The sequence below is a fragment of the Mastigoproctus giganteus genome, chromosome 1 (genome assembly GCF_048544385.1).
Source record: "Mastigoproctus giganteus isolate SK-2022 chromosome 1, ASM4854438v1, whole genome shotgun sequence".
NCBI classification, from domain to species: domain Eukaryota; kingdom Metazoa; phylum Arthropoda; class Arachnida; order Uropygi; family Thelyphonidae; genus Mastigoproctus; species Mastigoproctus giganteus.
This window is the reverse complement of record NC_143575.1, coordinates 30,586,921-30,603,948: the sequence shown is the minus strand read 5'-3', so window position 1 is coordinate 30,603,948 and position 17,028 is coordinate 30,586,921. Positions and strand designations below refer to the sequence as shown.

Sequence of the window (17,028 nt, the reverse complement as noted above, 5' to 3'; positions counted from 1 at the left end):
GCCAGGGTATCAATTTTAATGTTTTCTGCATGTTTCTTCCAAAACATGAAAAATTAAGATAATACTCAAGGACAGTCACCTTTGAAATTTAAATCTATAGATATGTAAACAGGTAATCTTAGACTAAATAAATCAGTTATAAGTACAATTTTAATGAACAAAAATTAACTGTGGACAATTCAGAATAACACATGCTGGGCCACATGCTGTTAGCATAAAATTAAAATTATTAGCATAAAATTAATGTAAGAATGAGGAGAAATTTCTCCTCATTCTTATATTACTGTGTATTCATATGTGCAAGCATGCAAATAATTTTAAATACTATGAGAAGTCTTAGCTATAAACAAAATCAAAAATGAATTTATCATAAATTCAATGTGCCAAATTTTTAAACACAACACTTAACTTTTTCTTCCCAGTATAGCTAGAAAAATAATTCATAAAGCATAATTAGAACCTTATTTTTATTTAGAAATAATATTTAACCAAAAATATTATTAAAAAATTCTATCTATATACACATGTATATATATATATATATATATATATATATTGAAGTGTGAAGTAAAAGATAAAATTTTATACCATTTGTTGGAACTGGAATTTTGCCAACACCTGACCCTGGTCTCTGGCCTCCTCTGATTACTTTGGGCTCTTTAAGTAAAAGATTCACAATTAATACAATTCTTTTTTGTTCAATGACATTGTATAAATGCATATTTAGTATTTAAATCATGTAAATTTTGTTTAGCATCTAAATGATTGAAATCATAAGATATCAATCATTTAGATGCTAAACAAAATTTTGGGGAAAAAACATGTATAGCAAGCTAAAATAGTATTTAATCTGATTAAATTGCTTGTTCATTCAGTTCTCAAGTATAGATTTAAATTAAGTGCAATAAGTCTCATGCACATTGATGTTCAGGCAGTGTTTTACGTTTCACATGCTGTTAGAAAAACTCTACATAAGTATCATAACCTGTTGAAGGAGGGCTTAAGTATTCATATCCCTTCAATGAAGTGTTAATAGTTTCCATAAATTTATGTTCTATTCCATAAATAGAAGTTCCATTTCATAATACAATCAGCAGATGATTTATTAAGACCCCATTCCTTTTCTCCACCACAACAAAAGCTGCAAGTTTCAACTCACATTTACATGCATATACAAGTTTGTTAATCATTCAGTATGCTTTATTGCTGCATGCATTTTAATTGTTTATTTCATGATTTCTAAGTGCAAAAAATATCAAATTCAGAATATCATGCAAACAAAATTTGTGTCATTTTACAGCAAGAATATAAGATGTTTCTCTTTCTGCCATGTTTGACTAATGCCAAAAATTCAAAAAAAAAAAAAAAAAAAAAAATTCACAGATTCGATTCAAAGAGAGTTTGGCAGACAACGGCTGAACTGGAAGGCTTTTAACTGTTAGTTTACCCAAACAGCTTGTGCATCAGAACCATGGTGATTGATGATAAACTTGCAGAAGCTTTAAATATTTCACACATAAGCTGTGATGGAATTTTAAGTGATGATTTGAACGTGCAGTAGGTTGCTCAGTATGTGGTACCTTGGATGCTTACTGACAATCAATGTTGGGCAGATAACAATTTGTGGTATAGTATAATGGCATTTGATAATGAACTGTTGTTTCTAGAATCCATCACTAGGATGGGGACTTGGTGTTTTATTTATGATCCACATATAAATCTTGAAGCAAAGCAAAGAAAAAGTTAAAAGGTATCAGAAAAACTTTCCATCAGAAACAAAACTGGACATTCTGAAAGAAATGGATTTGGTTGGGTGATAGATTTACACTAAATAAGGTGGTTTTGAATAATCTAAAAATTAATAGTATCATAAAAGTGTTATTTTAAATAATGCAAATACAGTATACATATAGTCTAATTTTAAAGTTAGGTTTTTTTTTTTTATATATATCACTATGGCATTATGGAAAGAGGCAATTCTGCAAAAGCATCCTGAATGGTTGGAGGCTTTTGTTATTGTTGTTTGTTATTTGGTTTTTTAGGAGCATTAGCAACTAAGGCCATATTGCTCCGGGATATGCGGTGGTCATTCCCTGACCTTTCCGCATCCTCTGTATTTGGTGGTGACGGGCTCGAACCCCAGTCTAATCAAGAAGCGTGTGCGAAGCACTGCTGCTCCTTCCCACCTGGCTATGGAGGCGCCTATGGTTGGAGGCAAAAGACTTGAAACTGTTAAATGACGATGCATTCACATTCTAACCAGATAAAAATATTTATATTATTATTCTCTATGGATAAATCTCCCTGCTTAATGTGGATTTAATTGGTACTCTGTTGTTATGGCCCCCAATTTAGAGCCCTAAGTGGGAGACTGTATCTGTCTTGCCTAGTGTGAAATTTCCATTTTTATTGTATTTGCTACCTTTCTTATACATATATAAAAAAGAAGGTAGTTCTGATCTTGAATCACAACTGACAAATTCTTTTGAGACTATTATTTCAGAACACTATTACCATGAAACAAGTTAACAATTATGGTTATTCTTTGCAAGATGCTATATTGTTACTTATATACCAATATTAAATAAAATCATAAAATAAGAAATAAGAAAGACCAAATGATAATCAATGCTCAGTTATTTCAAGTGCACAGTCCCCGTATCCAAGGAGGTACATCCCCACAACCGCTAAAGAACAAGTGCATTACCCAATAAAAATAAAATTAATCAAAAATAGGGAACTCATGAGTGCTACCTATTCACAGGGACACCAGCTTGCAAACTCCAAAAAAGGATCATAATTCAGCTGTTGACAACTATCCAGCCAAAATGTCAAAGGGTGTTGCTATACAATTTGAACACAAAAAGAAGACAAATCCAAATCATAGAGTATACCATGGACCACTTCTATACGTTACATAAGGCAATGTAACAAATAAAGTATAAATTTAAAACATCAAAGACTGAAATACAATCCTTTTTTGGAGATCACAAGCAATAATGTCACTGATGAGGTAGTGCTTGCAAGTTCCCCGCCTTTAGTTAATTTTATTTTTTATTGGAAAGTGGTACTCATGATTGTGGAGGTATGTATCTTTAGGCAGGAGTCATGTACTTGCACCACTCTGAGAGTGAATGTCATTTGGTCTTTTTCTTATTTTATGATTTTATTTTATTTTAACACCGGGGTGTCTTAGTATACAGGTAATGACATAGCACTTCGGTTAGTTGTAGCACTAACTTGTTTCTTTTTTGTAAGTCTTAAAAATATAACTAACCATTTTTGTCCAATTATAATAATTTTTTTTTTTCCTGTCCAAAGAATTAAAGTTTTAATGAAAATAAGCATGCAAGATGTATGCAATTTCAAAAAATTGTAATGAAAAATTTTAAAAATGGGTATGTTGCATGCAAAGTATGCTAATATAAGAAAATACCTGATATCTGACTGATTTTTGGCCATATTTCTCTAACTATAAAAGTAATGAGCCATGTCGGTTGAAGGTGGAAACCATTAAGATAGTATACACTTCACTAACATATGCAATGCATCCTTGGAAATCATACATTAACCAAATGTAGTATGCTAACCAAACATTAATTTTTCATACACACTCGCGTAACTTGCTGAGATACGTTCTCAAAGATTTGTGAATAATTTTGATTTTCTATGGTTCCATTTTTCATCAATCCATATTTTCAAGTCTTTCTATTTCTTCCATCTATGCTACTATGCCACTAGTGGAAGTAATTCACTGACTGCTCAAACCCATTTTCACATTACATAATTCACTCTTTACCTTTCACTATCATACTTATTGTTCAGTGAGCTAACCCTAACTCACAGCCAATAGACACCATGACTTCACCACTTTCAGCCTCTTCCTATCATTATCTCTTCAAAAGTAATTGCATGTCTTTTCTTTTTCACTCATCTCAATCTCAGTAAAACTAGACAAACTATGAAAACTGAGAACATGTAATCACAATAGCAATACCTGACTGCTGAAATGCTACTAAAAACCAAAAAATTTGTTTCACTGTCAGATTTAAGGCATATCAGCTTCTAACCTCATAAATCTTTTGTTTATATTCAATGACAATCAGAGGATTAGAGGAGTAAACCATTACAGTAACTGCTTCAAGGATAACATTATAGTACACCAAAGCCATGAAACTATACATACATGTGTACATATCACCAGATGCATTAGCTGGATGTACTTAACCGAGTGTTAGGTGTACTTTGTATTCTGTTAGTTTTGGTGAGAAACACTAACAGAATACTTTGCATTCTTTCAACATTCCATTCATGGTGTATTCACTTCAACAGATATTTTAATTTTGGTGGCATACTTTTTACATCTACTCCCACTAGAGGAAATGCCAATCACTTCTTATAGTTTACTTTGGAGTATGAAGACAAGCATAAACCATCACAGTGAAACAATTTTTTTTTGACTGAAGTCAAGTTTTGCACCATAGGCAACAAAAATTATTTGACTTTTGTTGAAATTTATATTGGTTAATCCGGTTTAGAGATTAACATGCAAAATACATGATCCCAAACTGGTTTGCTGGTTGGGTGATAGGAATTTTTGATGCACAACTGCTTTGGTCCTAGTGCACCAGTTCATATGGGACTCTATTCTGTACAGTTCATCACATTTGTTATTATTATTGTTATTAGCTATATGGTGCAAGGAAGCCTGAGGCTTATGCTGCACCAGCCAAAAAAAAAAAAAAATTCTGAATTACCCAGAGAGAGTCAGAGACAGAGACAGAAGCAGAAAGGAATCACCAAGAAAGAAAGAGAAGAATGATGATATCCAGCTCAGGACCCTGGGTGTGCCAAGCCCATACTCACCAGATGTGAACCCCTGGGGTTTCATCAGCTAATTTGCATCTGAAAAACCCAGAATAACTTATGGAGTAAGGACTATTCATTCAATCTGAGATTGGCTAACTAGAGACCCAACTGAATGTCTTTAAGAATTCTCCAGTCTCCAATGAAATTCAAAGTCAGACTTCTCCAAACAAGTGACAAGTGGTTATACACTATACTGTCATGGAGAAGCTATCAACCAAGTTGAGGGACAGATAAAATCTATCTAAAACTTCAAGCTACTTTCTGATTGTTTGACCATTTGGGTATTGTGTATTGCATTGAAAACATAAGTCATAGTGCACAAGCTGCCTTGAATTCACATTCACCAAATTATCAACTTTTAACAATTTGAAACTGCCAATTTTATAATATAGAAAAACAAGTAAATTTTATAAGGTAAATATAAATGTTCCCAAGTAAAGAATATATAAAAATATAAACACTTACCACTTGGAGGTAACTGTCTGTCAGCACTGATGTTTTGTCTAAAAGCAGAAAATAATATATAATTTCTTACCAAAAAAAGTCTCTTTATAAATATATAACATTTCATGAAATTCGCCACCTCTCTTCATTTGCAAGAATTTATTTCAGTGACTAACATCATGTCTGTTTTTTGTGACTTAACTACAATTGTAAGTGCATTTAGTATTCAAGCTTCAAATCCATTCCTTACAAAAAAAAAAATCTCAGGACAGCAAGCCTAATGCAATAGTCATTTAGAACTTTCTCACACTTGCAGATACAAGTAGCAGTGCTATGAAATCCAGAATATACATATACCCTATCCTCAAAAATGCATCTGGACACACACATCAGTCTAACTTTGACTACTAAAATATTCTCTCCCCTCCTGGTTAGGCATTCCACCAATGAATGACAAGACTGCAGCAGGTATAATCCTGCATCTCTCTGGCAGAAAAGTGACCAGTTGGGCGTGTCATTCTGGCCCCCACATTCTAGTACTTCCCATAAGTGTTCCACAGAGTTGTGGGAAGCCACTGGTGGTGCCTAACCCCAAATACCATGCCAATATGGCCATTCCACCTTTTGTACATTCACATCCATGAACCATTCACAAACCACTAGCACTATAGAATGGGACATCATCCTGTTGAAACAAGCACATGTCTGTACCAAAAAACTAATACACTGTATGAGCATGGAATTATTCAAAATGTTAAGGTAGGCATTGGTACTCGTGGTTATCCACACAACCATCAAAGGTTCTAGGCTATACTGTGAGAAATAGCCACACACCATAACCCCATAATGATCTCAGACAGTTTTTAAATTCTATACAGTGGGACCAACTGATGATGTTACCAATAGCAAATTCTAAGTGGGAAGCATTCAAGGAATTAATAGTGGAAGCTACTAAACGTTTCATACCTATTAAGAAATTTTGTTCAAGGTTTAGGCCTAAATGGTTGTCATATGAACTAATGAGACTCATGGCAGAGAAGAAAAATGCATGGGATGCATATCATCCCATGCATTTTCAGGCGACACAGAAGCCTATGATATATATAAGCTAGTCTGTAATCAAGTCACAAAGGAGGTTAGGCAGGTGAAGACAGATTACGAGAAATCTTTTGCAAAGGATGCTAAGAAAAACAGCAAGGATTTCTTTACTTATATAAACTAGGTGCCTCCATAGCCAGGTGAGAAGGAGCAGCAGTGCGTAGCACACGCTTCTTGATTAGATCGGGGTTCAAGCCCATCACCAACAAATACGGAGGATGCAGAAAGGTCAGGGAATGACCACCGCATATCCCCAAGCAATATGGCCTTAGTTGCTAATGCTCCTAAAAACCAAATAACAACAACAACAAAACTTATATAAACGCTAAAAGGAAGGGGATGAATCTGATTGGTCCACTTGATATCAATGGTTCAACTGTTGATGATCCTGCTCAGATAGCAAACAAACTGAATGAGTATTTTGCATCTACATTCACACATGAGGAGTTATTAAGGTTTAAAAATGGCAGAAGGTTATCAAATTGTAACAGGATGCTTAATGATTTTGTAATAACTGAGAACTGTTGTTGTTTGTTTGTTATTTGGTTTTCAGGAGCATTAGCAACTAAGGCCATATTGCTCCAGGGATATGCAGTGGTCATACTCTGACCTTTCCGCATCCTCCGTATTTGGTGGGCACGGGCTCGAACCCCGGTCTACTCAAGAAGCGTGTGCTACGCACTGCTGCTCCTGCCCACCTGGCTATGGAGGCGCCTAAACTGAGAACAAAGTGGAGGAGAAATTGTTGAAGTTAAACATAAGAAAGGCACCCGGGGTGGATGGGATCTATCCAGTCATATTAAAGAGGTGGCAAAGGAAGTAAGCAAACCTTTAGCCATAATTATGAGAGCATCCTTGGACTCAGGGGAGGTCCCCCACGGACTGGAGATGTGCAGGTGTGTCCCCAATTCACAAGGGGGGGGGGATCGAAGGGTGACACGAGTATTTACAGACCAGTTAGTTTAACTTCTGTTCCGGGTAAAATAATGGAGTCACTGGTTAAAGATGCATTGCAGGATCATCTAGACAAGACTGCAGCAATAATTCAGACACAGCATGGGTTTGTTAAGGGAAAATCTTGTCTGACAAATTCAATTGGTTATTATGATGGGGTTACAAAGGAACTGGATGCAAAAAATAATTTTGATATCAGATACATTGGATTCCGGTTATTTGGGCCACCGGTTAATCGGGGCAGCTGTTTATTTGGGGCAAATCTAAAAAAACAAAAACTAATCGAGAAAATAGCCAGGGTTTACTTCGCTTAATTGGGACAAAATGCTGTTTAATAAGGGCTGGAGACCTCAGCACTGGAGATTACTCTACGATTGTCTCCAACTGTACCACGTAGTTCGGTCGGATTTCTGGAGGTCACAACCATAAAACAATAAGCAGTCACCTGTTTATTGGGCTTTTCTGTTAGTGCAATCTATCATAAACGGACAGTAAACTCGATCTTATTGAATTTGCGGTAATACCAACAGCTGGAAATCTGTGGGTTATTATGGTAAAATGTGCTTACATTTCCATGGTATCTTCAATCATATAAAAAAAATAATTTTCAGAATCTTCTCTTCATTCCTATTTTTAAAGCTTCGTAATTTGTTACTCCGTTCTCACTTGCGCGTGTTGTGTTACTTGCAATTTGTGTGTGCCGTGTTCTTTGTTATTGATTGCTTATCTTTTTACTGTTTTAAATTTTAACCCCCACCCACAAATGTCAACTAGTTAGTATGTACATATTACAGTATGTATTAATTATTCCGATTATCGGAATAATTAATACGTAAAAGTAAAGATATATTAAGCGCAAAAATTTGCGCTTAATATATCCTTACTTTTATAGCCTGTGGATAATATTCCTCCTATTTTCGCTAATTAGAATCACTGTTTAATAGAATTAAAATTCAATTCACAAAAGTGATTGCAATGACCGGCGCTTACTACACATCGTATAGTGAATGGTACTTTACTGTGGTGAGTTCGTCGTAGCGTGATTTGATTGTACGGTGAACTAATTGTAAAGGGGGGGTTAAATTGTATTTTTAACTATTTTCTCGAAACTTCAGATAATTGGGGCAGCCGCTTAATCGGGCCAAAATGCACTAATCCCGATTCGACCCAAATAACCGGAATCGACTGTATTTGGATTTCAGGAAAGCTTTTGACACTGTTGTGCATGGAAGACTACTGTACAAATTGAAACAGAACGGTATTAAGGGTAAGTTGCTACAATGGATAAAAGGATGGTTGAGTGGGAGAAGACAAAGGGTGGTAATCAATGGGTGCTGCTCTTTGTGGACTAATGTTATTAGTGGAGTCCCACAGGGTTCGGTTTTAGGTCCACTGTTGTTTTGTATATTTATCCATGATATTGATGAAGGTATATCAGGCTTAGTATCGAAGTTTGCAGATGATACAAAGGTTGGCAGAGTTGTTAATGACAGTAATGGCAGTGTGTTACTGCAACAGGATCTAGAAAATTTGGGTAGATGGGCTGAGAAGTGGCAACTGAAGTTTAACATCGACAAATGAGTACTGCTTATGGGTAGAAGTAACCCCAGAGAAACATACCAACTGTGTGGTACTACACTTAAGGAGGTAGAAAATGAAAAAGACCTGGGACTAATTGTGCAGTCAGATATGAAGTTTTCTGAGCAATGCAGACAGGCTGCCAGGGCAGGTCATGGGGTGCTGTCAATGATATACAGGAATTTTGTTAGCAGGGAAAAGGTGATTGTCCCTCTGTAAAAGGCAATGGTCAGGCCAAGCCTTGAGCGTGTACAGAGAAGGGCAACAAGGTTGGTGAGGGGAATGAAGGGATCCTCTTACCAAGAGAGGCGTAAGTTCTGCAAATTGCAGCAGCTGGAGACTAGGCACCTGCAAGGTGATCTGATTGAGGTGTATAAGGCCTTGAATGGGTTGAGCATGCTGAATTCTGATGGGATTCTTCCACTTGTTCAGATTACGAACCTAAGGGGGCATAAATTGAAATTGAGGAAGGAGAGATGTAGAATAGATGTGCGGAAATCTGCCTTTAGCCAGCGGGCGGTTAATTAATGGAACAAACTTCCATCCGTCATTGTGGAAGTTGATAGGTTAAATAAATTTAAGGAGGAACTGGACAAATATTTAGAGGTTTTTTTTTTTTTTTTTTTTGGCTGATGCTGCAAAAGCTCATACGCTTGCTTTCTTGCATCACATGCCACTACTACTACCCCCCCATCTCCTCAAAACTATTAACACAATGCACTCCAGCAGCAGACATTCTCCAGGCATCCTTCACACCCATTCATCTGATCAGAGTAAGGTTGGCAAGAATTTTACAACACACAACCAATTTATACTGCTTTATGAACGAATTATGGTGTTTGCTGCACTCTGCAAAGCAAGACTGCTGATTTGGCTTATGCACCACAACTGTCTCATGAAAACAGACTGTGGAAAGCAATATGCAATGTGTTCATAAAGATCTCGATCCCTGTTGATACCTTAAACTCTCAAATGATGTTTTGCAGGGAGGTCTGACAAGACTGTCATGCTAACAATCTAAATGGCCTCTGTGTAGTGAGCTTCCACTGGCTTCGTGTGAACTACTGGGTGGTGGTGCCACTGTTTAATAACATCACTAACAGACAACCTTAGATGTATAGGCTGTCAGCAACTGCATGAATTGAAAGCCAGCAATGTGATATCCATAAATAACACAACTCTCTAAAACTCAGGTCAGTTCTGATCTACATACCATGATAAGAACAACTAACTTGCGTAGCTCATATATATTCCTTATATACTTGTTTGAGTCACTTGTTTATTTGTAAAGGTTCAGTGTACTATGAAAATATGAGTGCCTGGATACTTTTTAGAGGGTTTTATGGTTACAGTTTTATAATTCTCAATTAGTTACAATAAATCCTGACTTTTTTTTTTTTTTTTTTTGTCATTTATTACAGTAAACTGTGAGACTGTTAATCAACTCTTAAGCAGTATTGGGTTTCATTCAATCAGAAACTTCTTTAACAATAAAAGATAAGATTTTGAATTAATATCCTCAGTTGCTTTATGCTGTGCATTTCAAAACTATTAATTAAAACTGTTTCAAAATCTCAATAAACTGCAAAATCTTTTATGATTTCTTAAATATTCAAAACTTAGCATATGTAAATTTTTTGATACAAGGGGGTTTTTTGAGGACTCTGCAGTGGTGTATTCAGGCCGGAATGACGTTCTGGTACTTTTTTCTAAATGTGATAATAGAAATTCATTAAATTTATACACCTAATATTATGAAACAATGCCATAATCAAAGGGGAGGGAGAAATATCTATTTTATTTACCCATTGCTACTAAAAATATATATTAATAGTAATCTTTAAAATTAATAGATTTCTTTAAAAATTTATTTAAAAACAAAAAATATAAATTTTGCAATGAAACTTGAACGTTTCTTACTAAAGTACAATGTGTTGAAAAAAGAGATCCAACAAATGAGATGTACTGTGATGTGTGTGAATGTTGCATTTTGATTCGCCATGAGCTGAATGCTAGAAATGGTTGTTCTATGAACCGTGAGTGAAGTCTGATTCAGTTACTGTACAGTCGGATGTGGCATTATCATAATGTCTTCTGGAGAACGAGCATTCCGGTACTATTTTTTTTTTTTAGCAATACATCTCTGGTAAGCCATATGTGTGTGGTGCATTTCCAACCAGCATTTTTGGTAATTCAGCATCATCGGTAGTGCAACTCAGGCATGGCAAACTAAAATCAACACTATCTTCTTTTAAGTGTGATTAGAAATGAAAATTTTATTAACTTATCCAGTTAATTTATTAACTTATCCTGCTTTGTCCAGTTAATTTTCCAATTAACTGGACAAAGCAGGTTAAAACTGAATTTAAAAAGTGGACTTTTAGTCCCTAATATTAGCTTTCACTGGCTTTTGCTAATCACGACTGATAGCAGGTAGTTTGCTTGTTCTGGACTAAGACTATAGAAAAACTTTTCCACAGATCTCATACAACCAGTCATGTGATTTATCTGTAAGCCACAACTGGCTTTCACTATTTTAACCAACGTGAAGTCAATACTCTGGCTGAGAGTTGCAGAGGGTTGGGGGGGGGGTCATTAAATTGGCTTTATAAATCAAAAGTTTAAAAAATGAATTTGATAGTATGAACCAGAGTATTACAGCTCTGGTTCATACTATCAAATTCAATTTTTAAACTTTTTGATTTATAAAGTTCTACACTGATATCAATATTTGTAAAAGAATACTTCAGCTAGTTTGCAAACATCCCCTCGGCCAACATTCAACGGTTACAAATCTTTCCTTGTATACGCAGGTTTATCGAGTATTACAGTTGTAATACTCGATAAACTTGATTATATTAATAAGTTAGATTCAGTTGTATCAGATATCTCCATTTATCCTGAAGTAGATCCGGCTCTATTTACCAATTTGGTCAATCAATACAATAAAACGTTAACCACGTATCGAAAAAATGACTACATTAACTATGGCTCAGTTAAAGAAATTGAAGGCCAGAACATACAATATCGTTGCACTTTTTGGTCAGGTAAAATTACATAGGATCGGATTTCCTATTCGGCTCATTGTTTCCTACAGAAACTCTGCATTTTCATCCTTGGTCACACATGTATATAGCATTATAAAACTCTTTAGACAGGTGATACAATTTTGGATTAAGAACTATGATACATTATTTAACAACCTTAAGGACTGTAGAATTGGTGATAATGATAATTTATTCTCGCTAGATGTTACCTCGTTATATACAAATGTAAACATAGAATACACATTAAATATTCTTTAGGATATGTTAAATAATAACTCTATAATGACTAATTATACAAAGCTTCCTATTAAGGAAATTTTTCACTTAAACTCTTAGTTGAAGCCAACTATATCACTTTGAGACAATACAAACAGTGGTGAGCTATGAATATTTTAACAATGGGCTCGCAGTTTTGCCAACTTTTTGATGTGAAATATCCTTGGGGATTCCTGCCGCGGATGACATCATGGAAGTGACATCATGCACAGCAGGCTTCCGCCAGAGGCACTTACCATGTTCAGACTACTAGTCTGTGCAGAGCACTCACTAGTAGTGTGATTAGAGCATGTGATGCATTTTTCGTGACTGGTGTGACATCTCGAGTCAGCCTGGTCCTCGTGCCACCCCTCTTTACGATGATACCTGGATACAATAGTATCTCAAGTTCTAACTTTTTAGAATTTTTTTAATAGTATGACATCACAATCATACTTCCTGAAGTAAGTATGACTGCAACAATACAAATATTTGTTAATAATTTATGTTTTCATAACATTCCATTGTTAGGTGCCTTGAACAGCTGCATATGTTGTTTCAACTACAAGGTCGGTATTTAAATCGACACTGTTTTCTATACATTTAGGTATGTTGCAATTGCAGGTACGCATCAATTACTTTAGTTATCATAAATCCATTGTATCTTGTCTTCCAGAAATTATAAAAATTTGTGAACGTTCAATAAAATATTTACAATACAAAAGCTCTTTTATTTCGTAATCAATACACAAATCAAAATACTGTACCTAAAAGAAACGCAAAGGATTTACATAAAAACCATCTATACCACATGCGCTCGGTACATGCGCCACTTTTTTATTCATCTCTCTCTCTCTTTTTTTTTTTTTTTTAACTAAGGAAATATAATGGATGCATTTTTTTTTTTTTTTTTCATCATAAAATTTTAATATTGCAAATAAAAAATTACACGAAATATTTCCCATATCAAAAAAACTCTTCTAGAAAACGTACACAAAAATCACAGATTACATGAAAAATTTATTCTAAAAACTGCCACATACACTTTACTTTTTTATTAATATTTGTTGTCGACCTTCTGCTTTGCTCAATAGCTGAGTTATGATCACAGAGGAATGATTTGATGTAATGATCAGGATCAAATTGAAGCAATGGTTTTCCATTTAGATGTATGGTCATCATACTCTGCAATATGTTTAATTGTCAACATCATTCATTCATTTATACAATATTATTGATTACGCCGAAAGCACTGCTAATCGCAATGGTTTCAAAGATATTTCTAGCTTTTATAATTGAAGAGGGAATTTCACTTTATTTTAAAGATAAACTGTCTTCGACAAAATCTCTAAAATCATTAATTTTTATTTCATATTTTATCAGAAAACTTAAATTTCTTATTCGGTATTCACCGTCTTTCCACAGAGATGAAAGTTCTTTCATATTCCATGTTTCATATTAAAATTTTTCAATTCCTCATCGTCAATAGTATCATTATTTTCTTTATTTAATTTAAAATTACTCTGTTGCATTAATAACTTTTCCTTAATAACATGTCACGAGGTAATTTTTTAAATGCGTTCTTACTTTTGATTCCTTCAAATTCTTCCAACTTCAACATGCTCTCAATTTTAGCTTCATAATTTCAGTCAGAAATGATAGTTTGCATTGATAGTTCAAATAATTAATTTATCTGCTTTTACCATAGTGATTCTGTAAAGCTTCTGAAAGGTAAGAGAGCTCCTGCAGGATGCCGATCATTAGTGCTAAATCGTTAAGAAATTCCAGATTTAAAAGTCGGTTTAATAATCCAGAATATTTAATTAACTTAATGATTCAAAATGTTTGCACAAAGTGGGATAATTCTTCCAACCCTCCATAAGCTACAAGCTGCCCATCGTGGCCCGAGCACACAACTGATCTTTATAGTTTTCAGCCTGCTCAAACCATTTAAGTGGCCCATGCCCACTATCAAGTTCTTAGCAATCATCCTTAATTTGCGCTGGTTTTTTGGAAATTGGTGATACTTTTTTTTTTTTTTTTTTTTTAATTATTGCCTGTATGCCATTATATTTTGGGGCATTTTCTTCACAGTGAAAGCCTCGATGCAGTTTCCAAATCTGCCAACATTTCATCTTTGGAAAGGTTACTTAATACCTTAGTTGCCTCAATCCCCCCCCCCACATTGCTACTGTCACTAGTTCTTTGAATACTGTGCAAAATATCGGAATCACTCAGATATTCAGCTACTGTGACCATGTAAACATAGATGGAGAAATTTACTGAAACGCGTGGATCACTCACTTCTCCGAAAAACATACAATTTCTTGTCTGAGTAAAGAAAAACCATAATACAGATTGACCACAGGCTATTATTCGTGTCGGGAATCTTCTTAATCCTCTGGCTGGCTATGGAAAGCATATTAACTAGCGCGACTTCTCAGAATGTGGCTGATAGGTTTTATGGGCACCATTAATGTTGTGGGTGAAAGGGACGGTAATCCCTTTCACCCTTAATTTGCACTTTCTAATTACCTAAAGGCAGAGGTGAGGACAATGCACACAAAGTTGTCTATCATAATCGTTCGTTCTATGGAAATTTTAAATATTTCCGTAGAAACCAAGGGAAATTCAAAAAATTCACTATGAAGAAGTTCATTAAACAGAGGTCTGACTGTAATTAATTCAAAAATGAAGCAATTTTAAAATACATAACTGGTTGATTGTGCCATTAAAATGCTGGGGATGGGGCTCTGCTCGCCCCACCGTAGTTCCAGTTCTAGATACTCAATAATTATATGCAGGATTTCATTTGTAAAATAAATAATCACTTCAACAATGGGCTCGTAAATTCTCAAAAAAAAAAAATAACAATGGGCTCTTGAGAGCCCATGCCCACTATAGCTCACAACTGTATACAAACAAATTTTTGGTTTGCCAATGGGATTGAGCCCAAACGGCTTAATATCGAAGTCTATCTCTCAACGACTGAGCGTATAAATTTGATGTCTTTTCTACCCCGTATCACATACCATGGGAGGTATTTAGACTATGTTCTAGTTATTACTTATAGTAGCATTATCCAAGACATTTTACATTCATTTAATAATATTCATTCTAGACTCATATTTACATTGGAAAGGGAGAATATGGATACTAAGTCATTATATTTTCTAAATTTCGCGCTTACTCAGGACTCGAATAAAATCCAATTTAACATCTACTGTAAACCTACAAACACCAGTATGCTTCTGCATTATAACAGCTATCACCCCTTCAACAAACTTCCACACATATGTTCACCCTACAGAAGATCTATTATCTTTAATTAATTTCTCAATGCCTATAAATATTCAATGAAGGAATCTGCTTTGGGCTGAGAAATACAAATATTAACCAGCAGATTCTTAAACAGGAGTTACCCCCTTGCTACAATAAACTGAATTAGGGTACAAGCTAAGGATAGGATACAAAAAACTACACTAACCAACAATAGTAATATCAAAAATTGCTATATTTCTTTCCCATATGTTGAAGAGGGGCGTGAACAGATTAACAGATTCTATAAAGATACCGAATTTAAAATTGTGGCCAGGTCAATACGGAAATTACACACTATACTGAACAATCGTTCAATCCTTTCCTCATTCACAACACAAATAAATGACCTGGTATACAATATTTCTTGCAGTGATTGCAACTCGTCTTTAGCATTAGCAGAGGCATATGATGCAAGAAAACAAACTTATACAGCATCAGCCAGGTAAAAAAAAAAAAAAAAAAAAACCCTTCCCATTTCACCCATCTGGTCACTCCAAATGTCTGTCTAGTTCGGCCTTAAATTTATTTAAGCTATCAACTTCCACAACAACAACAGATGGAAGTCCTGTTCCAGCAATCAACTACCCACTAGCTAAAGGCGAACTTCCACATGTCTATTCTACAACTGTCTTTCCTAAATTTGAATCTATGCCCCCTCAGGTTCTTAATCTGAGCAAGTGGAAGTATCCCATCAACATTCAGCCTGCTCAAACCATTTAAGGCCTTATACACCTCGATGAGATCACCTCACAGGTGCCTAGTCTCCAGATGCTGCAGCCTGGAGAACTTAAGCCTTTCTTCTTAAGCGCACTCCTTTGTTCCTCTCACGAATCTTGCTGCCCTTCTCTGTACTCATTCTAGCAACTCCACATCCTTCCTAAAATGAGGCTGCCAGACCTGTATACAGTACTTAAGGTATGGCCTGACCATTGCCTTATACAAAGGGATAATCACCTCCTTGTCTCTGCTAGCAAAACTCCTATATATCATTGACAAAACTCCATGACCTACTCTGGCAGCCCATCTGCACTGCTCAGAGAACTTCATATCTGACTGCACAATTACCCCAAGGTCTTTTTCATTCTCTACCTCCCTGAGTGTAATACCACACAGATGGTACATTTCTCTCTTATTGCTACCCATAGGGAGTACTTTGCATTTGTCAATGTTAAACTGCAGTTGCCACTTCTCAGCCCATCTGCCTAACTTTTCTAGATCCTGTTGCAGTACTATACTGTCTTTAGTGTCATTAACAACTCTGCCAATCTTTGTATCATCTGCAAACTTGGACATTAAGCCTGATATACCTTCATCGATATCACTGATAAATACACAAAACAATTGGCCCAGCACCGAACCCTGCGGGACTCCACTAATAATATTAGTCCATATAGAGCAGCGTCCATTTATTACTGCTCTCAGCAGTCTCCCACTCAACAATCTTTTTATCCATTGCAGTAAC

At 35.4% G+C, this 17,028-nt stretch overlaps 1 protein-coding gene across 3 annotated transcripts in view; it reads right to left on the bottom strand.

Annotated features, from left to right (window-relative positions):
* LOC150090678 (kinesin heavy chain-like) overlaps positions 1-17,028 on the bottom strand; it is a 400,102-nt gene that overhangs the window by 31,287 nt on the left and 351,787 nt on the right. For 2 of the 3 annotated variants that reach the window (XM_090372181.1, XM_090372188.1), the window contains exons 25-26: positions 5,335-5,372; positions 589-657 (exon numbers count right to left, since the gene is read on the bottom strand). In XM_090372181.1, the coding sequence (XP_090228307.1) occupies positions 589-657; positions 5,335-5,372 (107 nt within the window). Of the gene's footprint in view, positions 1-409; positions 428-588; positions 658-5,334; positions 5,373-17,028 lie in introns of all 3 variants that reach the window. The other variant, XM_090372178.1, reaches the window with a different exon arrangement.